General features: G+C 41.3%; 2 protein-coding genes across 5 annotated transcripts in view; both read right to left on the bottom strand.

Annotated features, from left to right (window-relative positions):
• STT3A (STT3 oligosaccharyltransferase complex catalytic subunit A) overlaps positions 1–10,624 on the bottom strand; it is a 26,766-nt gene extending 16,142 nt beyond the window's left edge. The window contains exons 1-4 of one of the 3 annotated variants that reach the window (XM_007463603.1): positions 10,621–10,624; positions 3,557–3,674; positions 2,724–2,784; positions 325–446 (exon numbers count right to left, since the gene is read on the bottom strand). In XM_007463603.1, the coding sequence (XP_007463665.1) occupies positions 325–446; positions 2,724–2,784; positions 3,557–3,644 (271 nt within the window). In that variant the 5' untranslated portion in view covers positions 3,645–3,674; positions 10,621–10,624. Of the gene's footprint in view, positions 1–324; positions 447–2,723; positions 2,785–3,556; positions 3,684–5,886; positions 5,959–10,620 lie in introns of those variants that run through there. The other 2 variants (XM_007463602.1, XM_007463601.1) reach the window with 2 other exon arrangements.
• Positions 10,625–11,073: 449 nt separating this feature from the next.
• EI24 (EI24 autophagy associated transmembrane protein) overlaps positions 11,074–19,145 on the bottom strand; it is a 12,969-nt gene continuing 4,897 nt past the window's right edge. Inside the window, exons 3-11 of one of the 2 annotated variants that reach the window (XM_007463599.1) lie at positions 17,537–17,682; positions 16,898–16,958; positions 15,953–16,019; positions 15,333–15,457; positions 14,896–15,015; positions 14,437–14,548; positions 13,645–13,756; positions 13,027–13,101; positions 11,074–12,092 (exon numbers count right to left, since the gene is read on the bottom strand). In XM_007463599.1, coding sequence (XP_007463661.1) covers positions 11,930–12,092; positions 13,027–13,101; positions 13,645–13,756; positions 14,437–14,548; positions 14,896–15,015; positions 15,333–15,457; positions 15,953–16,019; positions 16,898–16,958; positions 17,537–17,682 — 981 coding nt within the window. In that variant the 3' untranslated portion in view covers positions 11,074–11,929. The remainder of the gene's footprint in view (positions 12,093–13,026; positions 13,102–13,644; positions 13,757–14,436; positions 14,549–14,895; positions 15,016–15,332; positions 15,458–15,952; positions 16,020–16,897; positions 16,959–17,536; positions 17,683–19,145) is intronic. The other variant, XM_007463600.1, reaches the window with a different exon arrangement.

Genomic DNA, 19,145 nt, shown 5'->3' with positions numbered 1-19,145 from the left:
GGGAAAGAGAAAGGGAAAATCCAAGTATCAATAAAGTGATAACACAGGTTTTGACAAACCGCCAAAAATACTAATACAGCAACTGCAGGAGGCCTATAAATTTCTCTCCTATGGATTCAAGCAGAAGTCCAGAATTTATGGAAAACTACCCATCCCCGCTCTCCCATACATGTTCTCCCTTCTATATAAGGTCTATTTTTAGGAATCTGCAATCAGAATGAAATTACAAGTGTCACAAAACGAAGATATTAGAAATAAAAGACACTGTTCCATAATATAAAAATATCTTACTGCTGCAAAGGAAAAAAATCCTGTTCCCCTCACCTGGGTAAATTGTTCCTCCAATGATTCGTCCCAAAGGGTACCAGGCCCGGTCATCAAACCAGTTATGGAATTTATAAAATCCCTCCTCAGCCAGGAACCGGGTAGTCCGATAATTAAAGTACCTATAACAAAAAAGAAATGAATTGTGTCTCCTCCTCTCCATACCCAAACACTTGCCTCAATTTGCAGTGACTTTTGCTCCTCAGGTTACACCACTGAGGAACTTATCATTACTCCAATAACAGTCAGTTTGGTACCAAAAAGTATTTCAAGCATGAAAATCATTTTACGTCACCATAAGCCTCCTCATTTCTAGCTCCATGCTTGTCTCAGTTAAGGCACTGCTTCTCTCATAAGGAAATGCAACCGTAGTCTAACCTTATAAGAAAACACTCAAGAAGGATTCTTCACCAGGCTGGCATGTAGTAGGCATTAGCCCCAGTCAAAAAATTCAAGCACTCCAAAGACAGGACAGCTGAAATGTGGACACCAATAGACTTGACTCTTTTCAAGTGACAGGAACACACAGAAGAATATTTCCATACCACAGGCAAGGAGACAAGGATAACTTTAGGTGATGAGCATCTCTAAAGATGTGGGTGTAACACCATACGCAGGATGAACATTTTTTAGTCCACTCCATAACACAAACTTCTTAATAAGTGTTTAAACTTGTAATTAGATCTACTCATGTCGTTATCTAAAATAGTTCTGAATGCCACCTCCATGGTAGCATAAAAATACAGACTACATAAAAAATACTTGACATAAAATGCTTACAGTTATATACGGACACAGTTCTTTAGGTCCAAGCTATGTAACCCCTTCTCTTAAGTTTCTCATTTAAAAAGAAATAAAAAAGAAAGACAAAAATATATATATGGAAATAATAAAAATATAAACAAATAAATAAAATAAAGGGAGTTGTTTAATCACTAAAGATAATCATGACTAACCATCTTTCCTGCCCACCCCTCTAACCCCATTTTCTCGTTGGTCAGTCAAGTTTTAGCAGCTCAAGTAAGTAAAGTAGCAGATGGCAGAAATCTCTATCCTTCTGGTTGTTGCTGATGAATGTTATTTTGGTAACTGTCAGGGAGACAGAAGGGATGGGGGTAGAAGACAGTCAACGTGTGTCAGAATCATGTCCTTTACCTAACAGTAGGAGAGGCACAGTGAGACAGAGGAAGTGCAAGTTAGTGGGAAAAGGTCTGGCCTGGGTTCACACCCTGGGCCTCAGTTTCCTGCTCTACAAAAAGAAGTGTCAAATCACATGATCTGTACAGTCCCTTCCATCTCTACAACTACAGAGCAGATGCTCTTGCTTTCCCTGACCATCTCATCTCAGTGTTTGCTCACCTAGAGGGTCTGAGAAAAAGCCCTAACAGACTGGTGATCAAGAAACAAAAGGATATAAGTTTCCTCATTCATGAGACAGAAAACAAGAAACAGAAAAAACTGATTTGGGAGGCCCCAAAGAAAAGATCTGTATGCCTCCAAAGTGCTTTCAAATATCTACACAAAACAATACAACAAATCTGTAAATACATGCAGGTATTAAACTTGAATCAATGCTCCATAAACTGAATATGTTATTTTTGAGATATCAATGATGTTTCAAGAACCTATGATTCTGGTTCTCCAAATTTTTAATTAAGCCTTAACGTTAGGTAATATAATATAGTTACTCCAGTGTCTAGAAACAGACAAACGTAGATTCACATCCTGGCTCCTCCATTTACTCTGTGTGTAACCTTGAATGGTCTCTGCCAGCCTCAGCCATATTTGTGGAAAGGCGACACCACTACCTCCTTCTCGTAGGGTCATTGTAAGGATTTACAGATAATCTGTAAAACAGTTCTTGGAACAAAATGAAGCTCAGTAAATGTTTTTCACCTATGCCTCTTTTTATCTAATAAAATATCCAATCCAACTCACAGCTTTAAATTTTCCTCAGTGTCTTACAACTTAACTGATAGGCCCAATTTCTATCATATTCACTGTTAAACAGAAAAAAGTCACAGATCTCAAGTTCATGACCTATAATTTTTCTTTTGAACCTCAAACACACATCAGGCCCAGGCCCCTTTCCCTCAATCTGCACCATTAACTGTCTACTGAGCTGAGAAGCCAGGCTTCTCTTAGCTTAGCCAGATCTTAAGTGGTAGGCACACCAGCAACACCTCTCTCACTTTTTAAGAGTTTGAGAGACTCACTCAAATTCCAACAGAAATGTTTCAAAAGGAGACAATTATCTCCTTTGGGAAACTTGAGAGTTTTCCCCCCAAAATGTATAGAAAGTCCATTCCCATTACGGAGAGCTCACTGGAATGTGAATCTGAAAACCATGAACCTAAATGCTTCCCAAACGAAATACCAGACCAAGCAAAGGTACTCACGGATCAAATTCATGGATGACACTTTCAAACCTCAGGACAGCAAAGAGACGAGTGGAGAATGCTGCAAAAACCAGAGAACCATTATTTTAATGGTAATGTACCATGAAAAACAACAGTAGGTAGTAATATTATAGAGATAATAGTATTATCCAGCACACAAGTCACACGAAATACAAAATGATGCTGAATAAAGTATTTATCCATTCCTCCCACACAGAAGAAACAAAGAAGTTCGCCTTCCCCTGACAATGACACCTACATTTCCACTTAAGTAGGACACATTTAACTACTTATTATCAAGGCCTATGACAACACATTCACCTACTAATATTGCACCCAATTTACATGGTCATCTTGTATATATGTTGACCTCCCCTCCCCACAACCTTACCTCCCCAAACCTTAGTTTGAAGCAAACTAAGAGGTAAGGAAATCAAGACTACTTATGACTCATGAAGAGCTAGAAAAACCTAAGAAAACAGAGTAAGTTCTGGAGAGATTTTCAGAAATACTAAGGCAGGCAACCACAAAAGACAAGTATCTTTTACAAAATTCAGTATCTCAGAGTCCCCGGTATCTCTTTCAGTCCTAAAAGAAAACAGAATTAGTACAGCGTGCTTCTCATTCTTTCCCAGATGATCACTAGTCCCAACTTTTATAATCCTTGTGTTTCTTTTATTTTGCTTTCACAAAATTCTACTGATTGAGAACAGTAAAAAGAACACATTGCAATCTGCTGGAAAAAAACAAGGCATTTAAGAGAGCCATTGTTGATTTTTCAAGATTTTCTCCTTTCCATATCTGAAGAAAGAGAGGTCCACATGCACACTCACATAACACAGCAGCCATTGACAGAATTAGAAGCTTCAGAAGTGTGTCCTGCTTCTCATAGGATAACCGTAAAAATCCCAGCTTGGTCATCTTGACATCAATGGGTGGCAACAGATGACACTCAAATAGCTAAAATGGAAAAGTCAAGACCATAAGATATTAAACACCTTCAATTTACCTAATTCAGTTTCATATTTTACGGTGGTAGAGAAACACAGAAACAGGAGTAATGCACACACCAGAGAGGGTCAAGGCTAATACTAATACCCAAGCCAAGCCTGAATTATGACCAACTGGCAAGTAAGTAGGCACGTCAGGTCTGTGAGTCAAGGACGAAAATGAATGAGACTCTATCACCACAATTCTGTTTCCCAGTCCTCGCAGCTAACAAGCACATAAGCACAATTGGCAACAGTGTGGTACAACAGGAGTAAAGAAGAAACACAAAAAAAGGGGGTTGGAGGAAGACATGCAAAGAAAACAGGGAAGACTGGAAATACAGAAAAGAATAATTAAATGGAGAAACAGAGCATTCAAGAAAATGCAGGAATGTATGAAAGAAAGCAGGGAATGAGCACAGAAGTGAAAGCAGAAGGCTGAGAAATAGAAGTCATGACTGAATCAGCACAGTTTACAGCCCTAAATTTCAGCTTCAACTGACTGGCTGCAAACTTTCTGTTCCAAATCCTAGTGGGGTTGTAGGGTCAACTAGAGAGCATGACTGCTCACTCACTAATGCAGGTACAGTCATGCACTCAGAAAGAGAGGGAGATACACATAGATCACTGCACTTTCAATCGCTTACATCACACTATAACTACTGCTCAGATCTACACCCACTTCCCATCAGCTGTCTCAAAGCATCCTGGAATTGACACTGCTGATTTAAGCCACTGATCCCAGAGACAGCTCATGGAATCAGATGACAATCTGGAAGGAAAAGAGAATAAAATTTTCCTACTAAAGCAAAGAAAGGTTGGGCTGGGGGGTGGGGGGGGGGGGGGGGACTATATTAAAATAAAATGTTGAGGGAAGCAGGCTGTAGACCATTCAGAATAGTGATCACTTGGCGGACAAGATTTATCAGCACTAATTAGGGGGGGGGGGGGGGGGGGGTGGGGTACTATATTAAAATAAAATGTTGAGGGAAGCAGGCTGTAGACCATTCAGAATAGTGATCACTTGGCGGACAAGATTTATCAGCACTAATTAGGAGGTTAGCTCTTTCTGTTTAAGACAGCACTGCTTTCTTAAACCATAAACTGGTCAAGGGCTAAGTGACAAAGAATATGATAATAAAGAATATGCAACACTGTACAAGACTGCAGGGGAAAAAAAGGAACCTGGATCCTTCCTGATCTTTCTCCCACTATTACTAGAGGAAAGGAGCGGAAAAAATAACACTGGACAGGGTGGAAGGCATGAAGAATCATATATTTCTAGCTCCAACTGTGGGAAGTCAAGCATCTTTTCCATAACTGTCCCAGAGGGGTGGTTTTACATTTAATCCTAATCCCAAAGGAAAACCTTATCTTGAAATCAAAACTAAACACCTAACTCCAGGAAGTCCCTAATCCAGTCACATCCCTCAGGTTTGTACTTGTTTTCTCCCACGCCTGTAACAGGAAAACTTACCACCGCTGAGCTGATATGAGCCACACGCCTAGAAGACTAAGCGGACGAAATGAGTAGTACTAGAACCTCTACCTGAAAACTGAGTAAAGGAGCTGGTAATTTAGGCCAGGACCTTAAGGGAGTTTCCATGCTGTGCTTTCTGGTCGTGTTCGCACACCGCTAAAGCAAATAAAGGCAAAGCCACTTTCCTTAAAGCACCTGGCATCTGTCCTCCACCTCGCCTGTGCCGGCAAGCTGTGGCCCCCTGTCCCACCCTGGCTCTAGTTCCGAAGACGGCAACCTGACCACCTGCTGGCCCACACGCTTTCTCACACTAGCCCCACCCTCCCCCACTTCTGCTCACTCCTGCGCGTCCCTCCTCACTCCGTCTCCCACCTTCACGAAATGCAACACCCCGGACACCACCCAGCGCGGGACACCCCACCGCCTCAGCATCCTGAGCGCCATCCCCTCCAGGACTAGTCCCAGGGTCCGATCTTTTCCATGCCCTCCTAGCCTAAGCGCCCGCCCCATCCTAGACCCCCGCCATCCTTCCATTCCAGGTCGTCCCCCACACGCCCCACGCCCCCTTCTCTGCAAGGCCTCAGACTCTGCTTGCGCCCGCGCCCACGCCCACGCCTGACGCCGTTAAAGCCCCACCAGCGCCTTGGACTGCATTTGCCCCTAACCCTCAAGCTATATCCTAGGGTCTTCTCACCTAACTCGGGCTCCTCAAGAATCCGCTCGCCTCCCCCTGCCATCCGTTCAGCGGCGCACCCAACCCTGGCAGCGTCGGGTCCGCCTCCCGGACCTCTCCCCATTGGTTGACCCAGGGCCAATACGACACTTGAAGAGAGCGATAGGATGACGCAACTGTCTGTCAGACTCGGAGGCGTGGACGAAGCCGCGCTCCCACTTTTTAACTGGACAAACAGGTATCATTTGGTAGCCGGAAGGCGGGACTTCGTGCAACCGCCGAGCCATGATAGGCCGGCTCGTGAGAGCGAGAGCGCGGAAAGAACACACTCGGAGCAGTTTGGTTGAGGGCCGAGCAGTGACGTGTCGGTCTGCGGGCCGCGAAGGAGTCGCGAGCGGAAGCTGTGGCGCGTTTAGCACAGTCACGTGACAAGAAGCGGAAACTACGCGAAGGAATGGGCAGAAACTACAAATCCCGAAAAGGCGGGCTGAGGTCGCTCGCCTCCCTTTCTGAGAGTTTCGTTTCTTTATAGGTAGAAGTTGATGTTGCCTAATATAAGGTTAAAGGAGAGGTGGGAAGAATTTTCTACCTATTCTCAATGAAACCTCAATCGCTTCCCGGTCCATACCTCTACATCTTGTGCAAGATCTTGTCTGACAGTTCGCTCAAGAGCTGTTTGACTCTGCTCCGGTAAACTGCGATGGACAAGAGCCCTGCAAATGTCACGAGGCATTTATTTCCCTTAAGCCCCTGACCTCGTGAATGAGCATGCCTAGGGCTAAAGGGGTCGTCGGGATTCGGTGGGAAGAATCTACGCCGCGGGCTGAGTCCCCCACGGTCGCAGAGGCGGTCCTCCCAAAGCGTAGACAGGCTTCTTCCTGGAACCAGCTTGCAGCCTGGCGGTGCTTTGCTCACCCCTTTGTAAGTAACCTGCCAGTGAAAGCTGCCCTAACTGCCTCTCTTCCCCTTCTCCTCACACACAAAGAAACGTTGCTTGAAGGCACGGAAGCGGGCGAAGTTTCAGCAGCCAATTCCATCACCTCTCGGACACGCACTTCCCACTCCCTACACATCTCAGTGAGCACGAGCCACACCGACAAAAATGGGAGCATCCGGCAACTGTTCAAATTTAGTGCCAGCGGCACTCCTTTCTCTTCGCGGTTACTCTACTGTTGAATGCAACCGACCAAACTTACTGAAAGCGTATTAAATCAGTACTTCAAAATCACGTGTAGTTTTCAAAATTTACACGACCAGGTTCACCCCAGGATGAGTCAGTAGATCTGCTTTTTCGTTTTGTATTTATAATGTGTTCAGTGTAATTTCATTAACAGAAGGAAAATGAAGCTGAACCTGAAGGAACTGCAAAACTTCAAGCACATGCTTCTTCAAAACGAGTTTTTCTTTAAAAAAAAAAAAGGAATTAAAATTAGATTCCATTAAAAAAAAATACTGCTTCAAGAACATTTAAGATATCGAGGTTTGTTTTTTTTTTTGAATTACTAAACCTGTTTCTTAAAGGGATATGTTAAACTTTCCAGGTGGTACAATTAAGTCAACTTTTTCAGAAGTCAAAATATACTACTAAAGAATAAAGTTCAAAATCTAAGCCAAGAATCAACTGTACTCCAATAACGATTTCTAAAAAATCCAATGCTATTTTTAGGATGATTCTTTAATATCAGTTGATAGGGAAAGGCTTATCTATAAGTAAAAGTCAGGATGGCAAAATCATGGGGAAAATTATAGTTATTATAAACCCAGAGATTATACACGAACATTCAGGGTATCAGTTAATCTCTCTCCCTCCTGACTTATTGGACCAGAAGTTTTGATTTGGTTCTGAAAAACTTTTTACAGTCCTATCAGTTGCTTAAAATAATGCTATTTTTAGCTTGCTTTGTAGTTGTTGTCATTCCTGTGGAGCTTTTGGTCTTTCCTGAAGTGTCTACTTACCTCTTTTATATTATTGATCGAAAGAAACATGTCTTCATCTCACCTGGAGCAGACCAGAGTAACAGAACGTTTTCTTCTTGAAGATGTTCTCCCCAGAACCCACCTTTCCAAGTATGCTGTATAGCTGTACTACCAAGATTTCTTCTCAATGCACTCTGATTCCATTGTTTCATGTTGTTTGGTTGGGTGTTTGTTTTAATTAGTCATCTATTTCTTGGAATTTTCACTTTGATAGATTCAAGTAACTTTTTCAGAAAAGCTGAATGGAAAGCAAACAATGCCTTTATTTTGTCCTTGATAGCACAGCTAGGTTTAGAGTTCTAAGAACGAAATTGGGACCCACCCATCCCATATACAGACAAGCACACATAAAAGCATACTTTCAAGGCATTACAATTTTATCTTCTATTTCTCAGAGTTGTTCTTGAGAAGTCTAGTAGCAATGTGAGGCAGTCTCTTGGAGGTAACCTATTTTCCTGGTGTTTCTCCATAGAGATCCCATCTGGTTTTGGGGGGTTTTTTTTCCTTTCATTGCTTTTCACTTGGCAGTGAAAAGCATCCATATGAAAAGTCCAGTTTTCATCGCAAGTCCCGAAAATTTCCTGATTTTATTGTCTCCATGCTTCTGTTCTCATTTTCTGAAACAAATGTCAGATCTGATTCTTGGATACCTCCACGATTCTTAACTTTTTCCATGTCTTACTCTTTTTGCTCTTTGTTCTGAGAAATTTCCTCAATTTTACGTTGTAGTTCTCTAATTTAGCATCCTCGGCATCACTTCTATAAGCCATCTCATTTTATTTCCACAACTGTTTTAATTGCCAAGAACCGTCCTATTCTGTCCCCTTTTCACAATCTGTTCTTATTCCATGGATGCAATAGTTTACCAAGTTTCTATGAAAGTAGTTATTAGAATTTGTTAACTTTTATTTCTAGAATTACTTAAATTTCCTCCAGGTCCAGGTGGGGTTACTGTGTATCTTAGAAAAGCTCCTGAAATGATGCTGCTGTTAACCCATAGTTAAGAACTACTTATTTGATCAAATGGTTACTCTTTGTCCCACAGGTCTGAAGGTACAACATTTAAACTTGAAATCAGAGAATGAGTCCAAGGATGGAAGCCTAAACACATGGCATAATCTCTTGTCCTACTCAAAGATTCTCTGAATTCCAATGTTTTATCCAACTTTGAGACCTATGGAAAATAATAGTTATTTGAACACGTAATTCTTAAGAATTTGATCATTTCTCAGTCTCCTACACCATATTGTTAGGTCCAAGAGGACAGCAGTCATCTTTTTGGTTCACCCTTGAATCCCCAGTGCCTTGCAGAGCCTGACAGAGAAGGCGCTCAAATAACTGTTACGTAATTAAGTCATCTGTTCCCCTCACTTGATCCTTTACTGGTTCTATGGACTTGCTTTAGGTTTGTCCAAAATATTTCACTGAATGTACGGCTCTCATTGTTAAAAAGACCGAACTTACACTGACCTGGAGTCAGCTTCCTTATAGCTTCTGTGGGTTGAATGATGGCACAGGAGGGATGTTAGGGTGGGGGCAAAGAGGCGGGTGGTGAGATGACTGCTGGACAGCCTTCCATCACTATGAAGAGCCAGTAACGGCTACCAGAGCAACCTCCACACAGGCAACCACGGAGCACAGAAGCTGGACAGATGTGCTACTTCTATAACCAGAAAGTCAGTGGACGGAAAATGAACAGTGAACAACTACAGTTGCCCTTTTATTCCCACAGAAGTTATCCTTTAAGGTGGTTCACAAACCCCTAACCATTAGTTGCCCTCTTCTGGGTTTATTCCAGTTTGTCACAATTTTTCTTAAATTTTCTCTTGGCCCCTTACCAAGTGCAGAGCAGTGAACAAGTCAGTGCATGAATCTGTCCATTTAAAAGTTTCCAACAGACTTAACATACTCAGGTCTAGAAAGCATTTACTCTGTAGAGTTACTATAATGGACAACTCAGCTCTAGATAGGATAAAAGGGTCGTGTTTTCAACACACATACCTGTCCAAGCTGTGATGTCTGTCCCTGAAGAGAGATTTGTGAACATGATTCCTTAGATCTTCCTGGCTGTATGACTGAAACTCAAGCTCTCACTTTCGTCTGTAGTGATGTGCCCTCCCTTATTTTCTGTTACTATTAGTCTGCCTTAAACTGCCATTCTGAACTTGGCAAAAACAGAGCCTACTCTCCCTTTGATCCCAATATTCCTAATCGCTGCCCTCACTGCCCAGATGCTAGTGAAAAGAGAAGTTTACACTGCTTTTGTGTACATCTCATGAAATTAGGAATACCTACAACAATAGACACTTGGTAATCTAGCCTTTGTACAGGCCTGGCCTCTCAGTTACACTAATAAAACTTTACAGATTCCTCACATCCAGTGACTTAAAACATTTTCTACAGCCAGGCACAGTGCTGGATAATATCACTTGCCTTCCTCTACTCAACTTCCCTCACCCTTGTAAGACCAGCTTAGCTGACACAAATAACAAATTTCAGGCAGCACAGATGTGGCCATTTTAATCTCATTTTAAAAACTACAACAACTAATCTTAAGTAAGGCAGTCGCTGATCAGCTGCAAGCTGATGAAGTACTGAGGTCTTCAACCACCCCTCGGCAACCTGAAAGTAGTTCTCTGCAATACTGCTGTCAAATGACCAGAGGGGTATTGAAAATAAACCTTAAACTGTCTTTTACAATTTTTTGTTCACAAGCTGGAAACACCTACTTCCAAAATACCCACTATTTTAAAACCTCTGTATCCAAACTTGGTTCACATCTGCTGGCAACGATTTTTAAATCCTTATTTTGTCCTGTACATAGTAAAGGTTTCTGTTAACCAAATGTCTAATCTCTTCCCTAATGAGAATGTTCAGTTCTTGAAGTCTAGAAGGCCCTCTCTTCCTTCATGAGTACACAGGACAGACGCACATATAGACTTTAAAACAACTCAATCCGAAATTCTTTCACCAGATGTTAACATGATTATAATCACATAACCCAAACTTCTTCAGGGAACATTTTTCAGAACTAATCTTCCAAATTATCCAAGACAAAGTCCTGGGTTCCACGCGTATGTTTCTTGAAGTGACAACTTGTAAATTTCAACCATTACACATTTGTGGGAAACAAGCTCATGTTTGTGATGTCTTAAAACTGTGCAAGTGCTTTGACACCTGCCCCTCCCCCCAAATTTAGTCTCTTTAAAATGACAGGAAAACACCAACCAATCACAGGTTTAATGGGTTTAAAGTTTACCCCCCTTCAGTTCCTATTTGCAGCACCCAATATTCCTTTGAAATACCAGACAGACCAAGCAGTGGCCAACAATAAAGTTCAGACCTCCAGAGTTTAAAAGTTCAGGTTCTCTGAGCATTCTGTGTTGCAGTGGCACTTGTCCAAAATTGGTACCTCCCTATAGCTATGGGAGCTTTAAATGTACCAGTGAAAAAAGCTTTTTCCCCTTCAAGGGGAAGAAAGAAAACCACTCCTCAAAACCCAGCAGATCTGGCTGTGAGGTCTTTCCTCCTGTCCCATCTCTTCAGGCTTTTTTTTTTGCAGTGGAGCAAGAGACCAAATCTAGCCTGAGTTACAGGAAACAAGACAGTGATGGCTATAACGGGAGTGAACAGGAGCAGCAGAGTCTCCTTTACTTCCCACGTCCAATATATGTGCTTCACAGAAAAACCAAAACAACAGGTCCACAAAATACAACAACTAGAATTACAAAAATCCATTCATCCAAGGGTGGTGGAAGGCAGGAAGGGGAGGTGGGAGGATAAATGGCACAGGGAGAAAAAGTATTCAAATCAGTCCAGGCACGGGGGCTGGCAAATGCTAGAAAAGAGCTGCAGAAAAACCTGTGGTCCTTTCAGACTCACCGGTGTTTAAAATCCATACTGGTGTCAGGACGATTCTGCCTTACGTGCACCAGACACAAAATTCCCGATTCCTCAGAGAGAAGGGAATATGCACAGGGCCCTTGGCAGAGTGGGTCCTGCCTTCCCTGGTCGGGGAGGTGAACAAGAAAAAGAGCTGACGCGGCATCCTTCCAATCCCACCCATCCCCTCTGGGTGGCAGGCGACTCAGTGGCCCTCAGCAGCCTTCAGTTTGGCAGGAGATGGGTGTGGTGAGGGGAACTTCTCTGCAGAAGTTGAACTACTCAGGGCAGACTGCAGGTAGACCGTCTTGTGGAAGAGTCTGTTGCTTAAGAAAACCACCAAGGAGAAGAGGCGCAATTGGAAAAGGCTAAAAGGCAAAAGAGACCCAACCTGTTAGACACCCCGAGTTGAGCAAAATTGTTTTAATTATTTGACAACTTACTTGACTACTTTCAATTTAAAATGATACAGGGGAAAACAAGACACCAGAAATTTGATCAAGCAAGTAGAGAGGTTAGACACACAGATTAAACAGGCAGCAACTAAAGAATGCACTGGGTCCTGTCAGGAGTGCGGTAGTATCACCATTTGCAGTATCAGGGCTTAGAGGAAATAAAGTTCTATTTTAGATTAATTCTGATTCAAGAAGTACCTTTCTAGGGTACAAACTTCAAGCTATGTCTGAAGATATCATATGCTATGTGTATTTCATTTTCAGGAGGGCTTCAAGAGAAAGTTACATTAAGATACACACCTAGCATTTACTGGATAGCAAGAACATGCAAGAACCCAAAGCAGATTGGAAATTTCTAGTAAGTGTATCCTCACTGACTTAACCAAAATTGATCAAAAGATTGGGCTTTTCTCTGAAGTGATAAAACTTTCAGAGTGCTAGTGTTACTAAAGATTCATTTTAAAATACTTTGTTTTACTGTCATTATCAATAAACTCCTGTAGCCAGAACACATGGCCCACTATTTTTAAAAAGTTGGCCATTCTTACAAAATGAGCTCAACTACAGGTATAAGTGCCTTATTCGGTGAACTGTTACATTTTAAGAATATGTATAATAGCAGCAATTTCTGAAACACATATGTGCACATATGCATGGGGAAAATTTTGGGATACATCCCAGAAGTGTTTCTCTCATTGAACTGTATATTAATAGTTTCCTGCAATGTAAGGTTATTTTTAAAAAACCTTAACAAAAATGTCTCATTCACATGATTGCAGTGTTATGGCCCCAACACTTTAGACCAAAAAAACTTAATACATTTTAGTTAATACTGACTAATACTTACTATGCTTTGCCAGGGGTCTTTGCTTCATTGGCGCTGATAATGAATAAAGGAAAGAGGATAGAGAATAGGCAGCCACTGTTTAAAAAAAGAAAAAAAAGAAAAAATTAGTCACTTTCAAAACAGCCATGACTTTGAAGATATCAGAAGCCCAAAGTTCTTTGCCTCCAGAGCTAAATATCATGGCTTGATGGACCCTTAATGTATCAAACACATCTTTTTTAAAAAAAAAAAAAAGGATTTTTCTAAGCACTAGCTATGTTTAACATTGTTCCAGGAAGCAAAACAGAAGAAAGAATATGGCATATATGATCATGCAGACTATATTTTAATGCTGAGAATTCCCTGGCGGTCCAGTGGTTAGGACTCCGTGCTTCTACTGCTGGGGACACGGGTTCGATCCCTGGTTGGGGAACTAAGCATGCCGCAAAACGGGGCAAAAAAAAAAAAAAAGCTAACTGACAAATGTCTATGACTATCCGTCAGGGAGAAAAAATCCTACAGACCTCCTGATGGCCAAATAAGAATGCAGAATGCCTAGCACAGAACCAGGCATACAGAAGGTGCTCCCTACACTGAGTATTTTTACCAGTCCCCTTCAAGTCCCTACAGTCAAATTACCTGACAATGTAGGAGGACTGCATTGCTGTGAGGAAAGCCAAGGGCAGACCAAATCCAAAGTAGTAAGGCCAATTCCTTTCTATGTTTGACAATCGCTGGTGCATTTCAATTCCTAAACAAGGAGCCAATACAATTAGACTGCATATTTCCTTTTAGTCAAATGACTAAATATGGTAGACAATTTATTTGAGGTTTGAGTTGTAGGTACAGACCTGCCATTTAGAATACAACTAAAGCATATAAATTAGAATTGTCCAAATCTGATAAAGCTTCTATGCGAAGCTTTTACAATTGAACAATCACAATTTCAAAACTGGCAGGCTAAGTGAATTCTGAATTACAACACCAGAATCCTTTGTAAGTCTTAGTCTTGAACAAAGCAAGAATCAAAAAAAGGCAGCTATCCTCTAGGAATCAATTAACCCCTTTCAACCAACCACACCCAAATATGCCAAGGACTTTCAAAATATCCCCCAAAATAATCTGTATGCACCAACGTCATATTAATTTCTCTAATTCAAAATAACTCGTGCTCATTTATGCCACCTTATGGCTGTCAGAGCTACGTGACATTAAGCTCCATAAGGATGATGCTACACTGCTACATTCCCCAACAACAAAGTTAAGGGTTAACTCCCCAAACCAAATGTAAGTCCTCTCTTGCCAAAAAGGCTGCTTCATTCCAAAGACAGTTTGCCAAGGGCCTAAGTATTGAAGAATTTAAGAAGTCTACTTAGCAGCACCATTTCCAAATTGGGCCTCCAAGTTCTGAGTTTCTTTAGACAGGCTTACCTTTATTGAACCAACGATATTCGAAGCAGTATAGTGAGTAGAGAAGAGACATATGCAGGAGACTAACCAGCTGACCAACAAGATGGATGGGAAAGAGACTCACAAACATCCCCTGAAGAACAAGTATGGAAAATCTTAATTCCAAAGCTTCAGAGACCTGACACTGTTCACCTGCCACTCTGAGTCATCACTCTCTACCTAGATAGCCTGATAGTTGCTTCTCAAGTTTCTAAATAGCAGGAGAGTGAAGAATGCTCAGGGTGGCAGGGAGGAGCAGGCAAATTCATGTTTCTTTACCATTTTATGATTTTAAGTCTCTAGTTTCTGTGAAAAAAATGATTTACAAATCATTGCCTCCCCTAAACATATCTGAGTATAAATGTGACACCCTTTGTGACGCTCCCTCTAGTGAATCTTCTTTTCTTAATCTGCTCCATGTGCCCAGAAGGCCAGTCTCACCTGGAGGAGGAACAGAGCCTGCAGCAAAAGGTTGAAGAGCATGTCAGCAATTATTTTGCTGACACTAGGGAATGGGTGAGGCTTCCTCCCTGATACCTCGAAGGCCAGGTCAGCTATATCCTGTAAGAGACAAAGGAGCTTACCAAAACATGAATTAAATGGCCTCAATATCCAGCCCCAAAGCTAAGGTCACTGATCTTCCATGAGACCTGCCAGGGGAGAAAAGCCCCTGGACATCTGGCCATGAGATGCTCTGGAGACCTGAGAGGATAATTCCATTTTACAAGAGCACAGAGATCACCCACTGGCTGCTTGACCAAGAAAAGTTAAGGCGGTGAAATCGCTCCCTACATGGCCACTAACTTCGCAGGCTGAAACCTGCCACCTGGCGATCCATTATGCCATAAAACCCAGACTCCATTCTGCCCTGGACCTACCTGAAACCAAATTGCATTCACAACTTTGCTAAGCACAAACAGGGGGAGCACCCAAAGAGCACTGAAAATTGACGTGAGGAAAAACTCGAGCCACGACCAAACATCCCCATGTAGTGACGGATCACCTAAGAAAGGCGGAAAGGCTTATTAGTTTAACTGGAGAAATGGAAAACCAGAAGACTAAATATGCAACCCCTACTCCACACACATACATCTTTGTTTCCTGCCAGCACATCACTGCACCTATTTCAGAGAGTCTTATTCTTCATAGACACACCAAATTCTGGCCACAACTCCCATTCAGAGTAGCCATGGAGATGTGCTGCTTACCTTGAGACAAAACTGCTTACCGGGTGGTGACTGATATGTCAGTGACCAGCAGTACACTGTATGCAGGACACCACCCTGGTTCAAATCCCAGTTATGCCACTTACTAATGGTTTAACCTTGGTAACCAATTTCCATTTCCTCATCTATAAAATGCTATCTGTAACAATACCCAAAGGGTTGTTGAGAGATTTGAGTTAAAAACATCTAAAGCTGCAGGTACAGAGGAAGTATTCAATAGACTGAGGGAGACACAGGGAAACACCTCCCACCTCGGCAATGGACATACTTACCAATAATTTGGGCCGTTACTGACTGAAGCACGGGAATAAACACTCGATAAAACAAAAGGAGACTGAACTAAAGGAGAGAGGAAATAAGGTAAACATTAAAAGCCCTTCTTTAAAACAGGAGTTCCAAGTTTCAGTGTAATTATTTTCCAGATGGAAGTGTCTTTTACAAATTAGTAGCCCTGAAGTGGTACCAAAATTGGACTCAGTTCTATTTCCCAATTCTCCAGCTGAGGAGTACAAACCTGACACTGCCTATGAAAACAGTAAAACTTCTGGGGGACTAGAAGAACATTTCAATTAGTAGTCACGCCAAACTACAGGCATATACTAAGTACACAGTCATATTTTATTAATTAAAGCTAACACCTAAAAACATCTGTGAAATGTTTAGATTAACAAGTTGAATTATACTGAATTTCAAGTCCAAGAAAATACTTAACTATTTGTTCTTCAAAGTACTCAAATTTCACTTAAGCCTGTGTTGGTTCTCAGTCAGCTGTAGGCAACCTTCTGGTGTGAGTTTCAATAGTAATCAATTCGAGGACATTGCTATGACCAGACAAAGGGAGAACCTTGCCCATATCCATCTCTTTCCCCTCTGAGCCCCCATAGTTGCTATTAACCAAAATGTCCAGACAATGAAAGAAATTGTTACCTATTAACAAGAAATTGTTACCTATTAACATTAAAACTTGTGAGTAAGTCATTTAAGAAAAAAGTGTATATTCAGGGCTATCTATTCCTGACATTTACATACAAGTTTTCTCTGAGTGGGAATAAAACGAGTGAAGGTGCACAGAATCCTGAGTCATGGCCTTAAGCATGTATTAGCAGGTGAAAGCTACCTGTCTCAGTTTCAAGAAGACAGCTGAGAACCATGAACACCAATATAATCTGAATAAAGATGCTTATAAGCCACCTGGAATTTGACGAAAAAGAACTTACCCAGAATACTCCACCATTCCAAGCGCAGCACTGAAAAATTCTACTAACAATACGTGGTTCACTGGAAAAGACCACATGTATTTAGCTTAAAAGGCATACAGGCTATTTCCATAGTGTCATTCAGTAGCTCTCCTTTTTATATCTTTTGTTGGCATATTATTTTTCCAGCACCTACTGTTCTCCCTAATGTCAATAAGAAAAGGCTAAAAATATTTCAAGAGAAGCAGTTTTTCTTAAAAAAACAAACACACAACAAACTATATTTTCTAAATTCCAAGACTGGAGACTAGAAGAGGATGTCTGAGGTTCTTCTATCAAAATCCACACAGGCACTCCTAGAAGTATCCACCAATCCAAGTAATTTTTTTATGGCTCTCTATTCACCATCCTGATTTCTTTTAAACACCACGACATTTTGAACAAGGATTACTGCTAGACACCAGTTTAATTCAATATGAGGGGAGTGGGGGGAAATCACCTGTAACTTTTTTGGGGGAGAAAGTACAAAAGACAAATAATGGGGTATTGAAACTCCAAGTCACTATGTAGTGTCTGAATTCTATACTAAGTTTAATCACTTCCTAAAGTGCCCACAGAAGGGAATTCAGATGTTTTCTGACATCAGCCTCCACTCCTTACCTCTCTTGCTTCCTCTCTATACTCTGGGCTCTCCTCTGAGCCAGGACACTGCTTGCCCTTCTTCGACGCTGCTCCTCTCTCTTTTGTTGAATTCGAGCATCTAGCTTTGAGATGGTACAAATTCCCCAGATGGAGTCTTTGATTCCCTATACACAAGAGTATTATTTTTAAAGAGGGAAGATTTTGGATCAGAAGACTTTCCAAAGTTACATACAGGAAAGTGATGAAATAACAGTGGATATCACGGTACTTAGTTTGCTACAAAGCTTAGGGGACCCTTGAAATTTTTCTATTTTGAAATAATTCCCAATTTACAGAAGAGCTACAAGAACGGAGAACTCCCTAATACCCTTTCTCGGGATTCACCAGCTATTTTGCCACATTGCTATTTATTCTTGTTTATATATATATATATATATATATACACACACACATTTTTTTAGATCATTTGAGTAGGTTGCTGTGTCATGTCTCTACTTTTAATTGTTCAGTGTATATTTCCTAAGGACAATATTGTTCTTAGGAAATATACAGATATAGTTATCTATTAAAGAAATTAAATATTGAAATAGTTTAATCTACAGTCCATATTCCAATTTCCCCATTTGTCTCAGTAATGCCCTCTATAGCATTTTTACCCCTCAAGTATCAGACATCAGTTCAGAATCACATGTTGCATTTAGCTCTCATATCTCTTCAGTCTCCTTTAATCAGGAACAGCTCCTTAGCGTGTCTTCCTTTATGAAGTATACAGGTCGCTTATTTTACGGGATGCCCTCAATTTAGGTTTGTGTCCTCATGATTAGGTCCCAGGTTACATATTTTTGGCAGGAATATCACATAAGTGACGGTGTGCCCTTCCAGGTATTACATCCAGAGGCATGTGATGTCTGTCTCACCTTGCTGGTGATGTCAATTTTACATATTCAGTCAAGGTGTTATGCAGCTCCATTGTATGGTTGCAAATTTTTCTCCTTGCAACTAATAAGTAATCGGTGGGCAGACATTTCTGAGACCAGGCAAATATCCTGCTCATCAAGTCCTCTCCCCTAGATTTAGCATCAATTAACAATTCTTGCCCAAACCAATCTTGAATAACATGGTTGCAAAATAGTGGTTTTCTACTCCCTCTAACACTTACCAATACCATAAAGCCAAGTTATTGCCCTCCTCTATACTCTTCCAATATCAATCTAATGTCTACAAGTACGATCTACATCCTGTACTAAACTAGCAATACTAGGGTAGATTAAACACTGGTCTCAAGAAAGGACCAGGGCTGGAACAAGGCTAATGGAAGACACAAAGAAATAATCACTGTAAAAGTGTGAAAAGCTGTAGGATAAGAGCATGCCACATAAGACAGAAACAACATTGTAGTGTAGCTGGAGGAGAATGTCTTTCAACAGTGTATGCTGAGGAATAGGGTTGTTAAGTCTATAAGTCACTGATGGGGGCACTTGCCAATGACTGGAAGAGCCCCAATGGCAGAAAGGTTACTGTTATTACTACAAACATCAGAACTGCCTATTACCCAGTCCAAAGGACTGCACTCATTCATCCACCCACTCCCATATTGAGCATCTTCAATGAGCTAGACAACATATGG

The sequence above is a fragment of the Lipotes vexillifer genome, unplaced genomic scaffold (assembly GCF_000442215.2).
Source record: "Lipotes vexillifer unplaced genomic scaffold, Lipotes_vexillifer_v1.1 scaffold442, whole genome shotgun sequence".
Lineage (NCBI taxonomy): Eukaryota > Metazoa > Chordata > Mammalia > Artiodactyla > Lipotidae > Lipotes > Lipotes vexillifer.
Note: the sequence above shows the minus strand (reverse complement) of the source record. Positions and strands in the feature narration are given on the sequence as shown.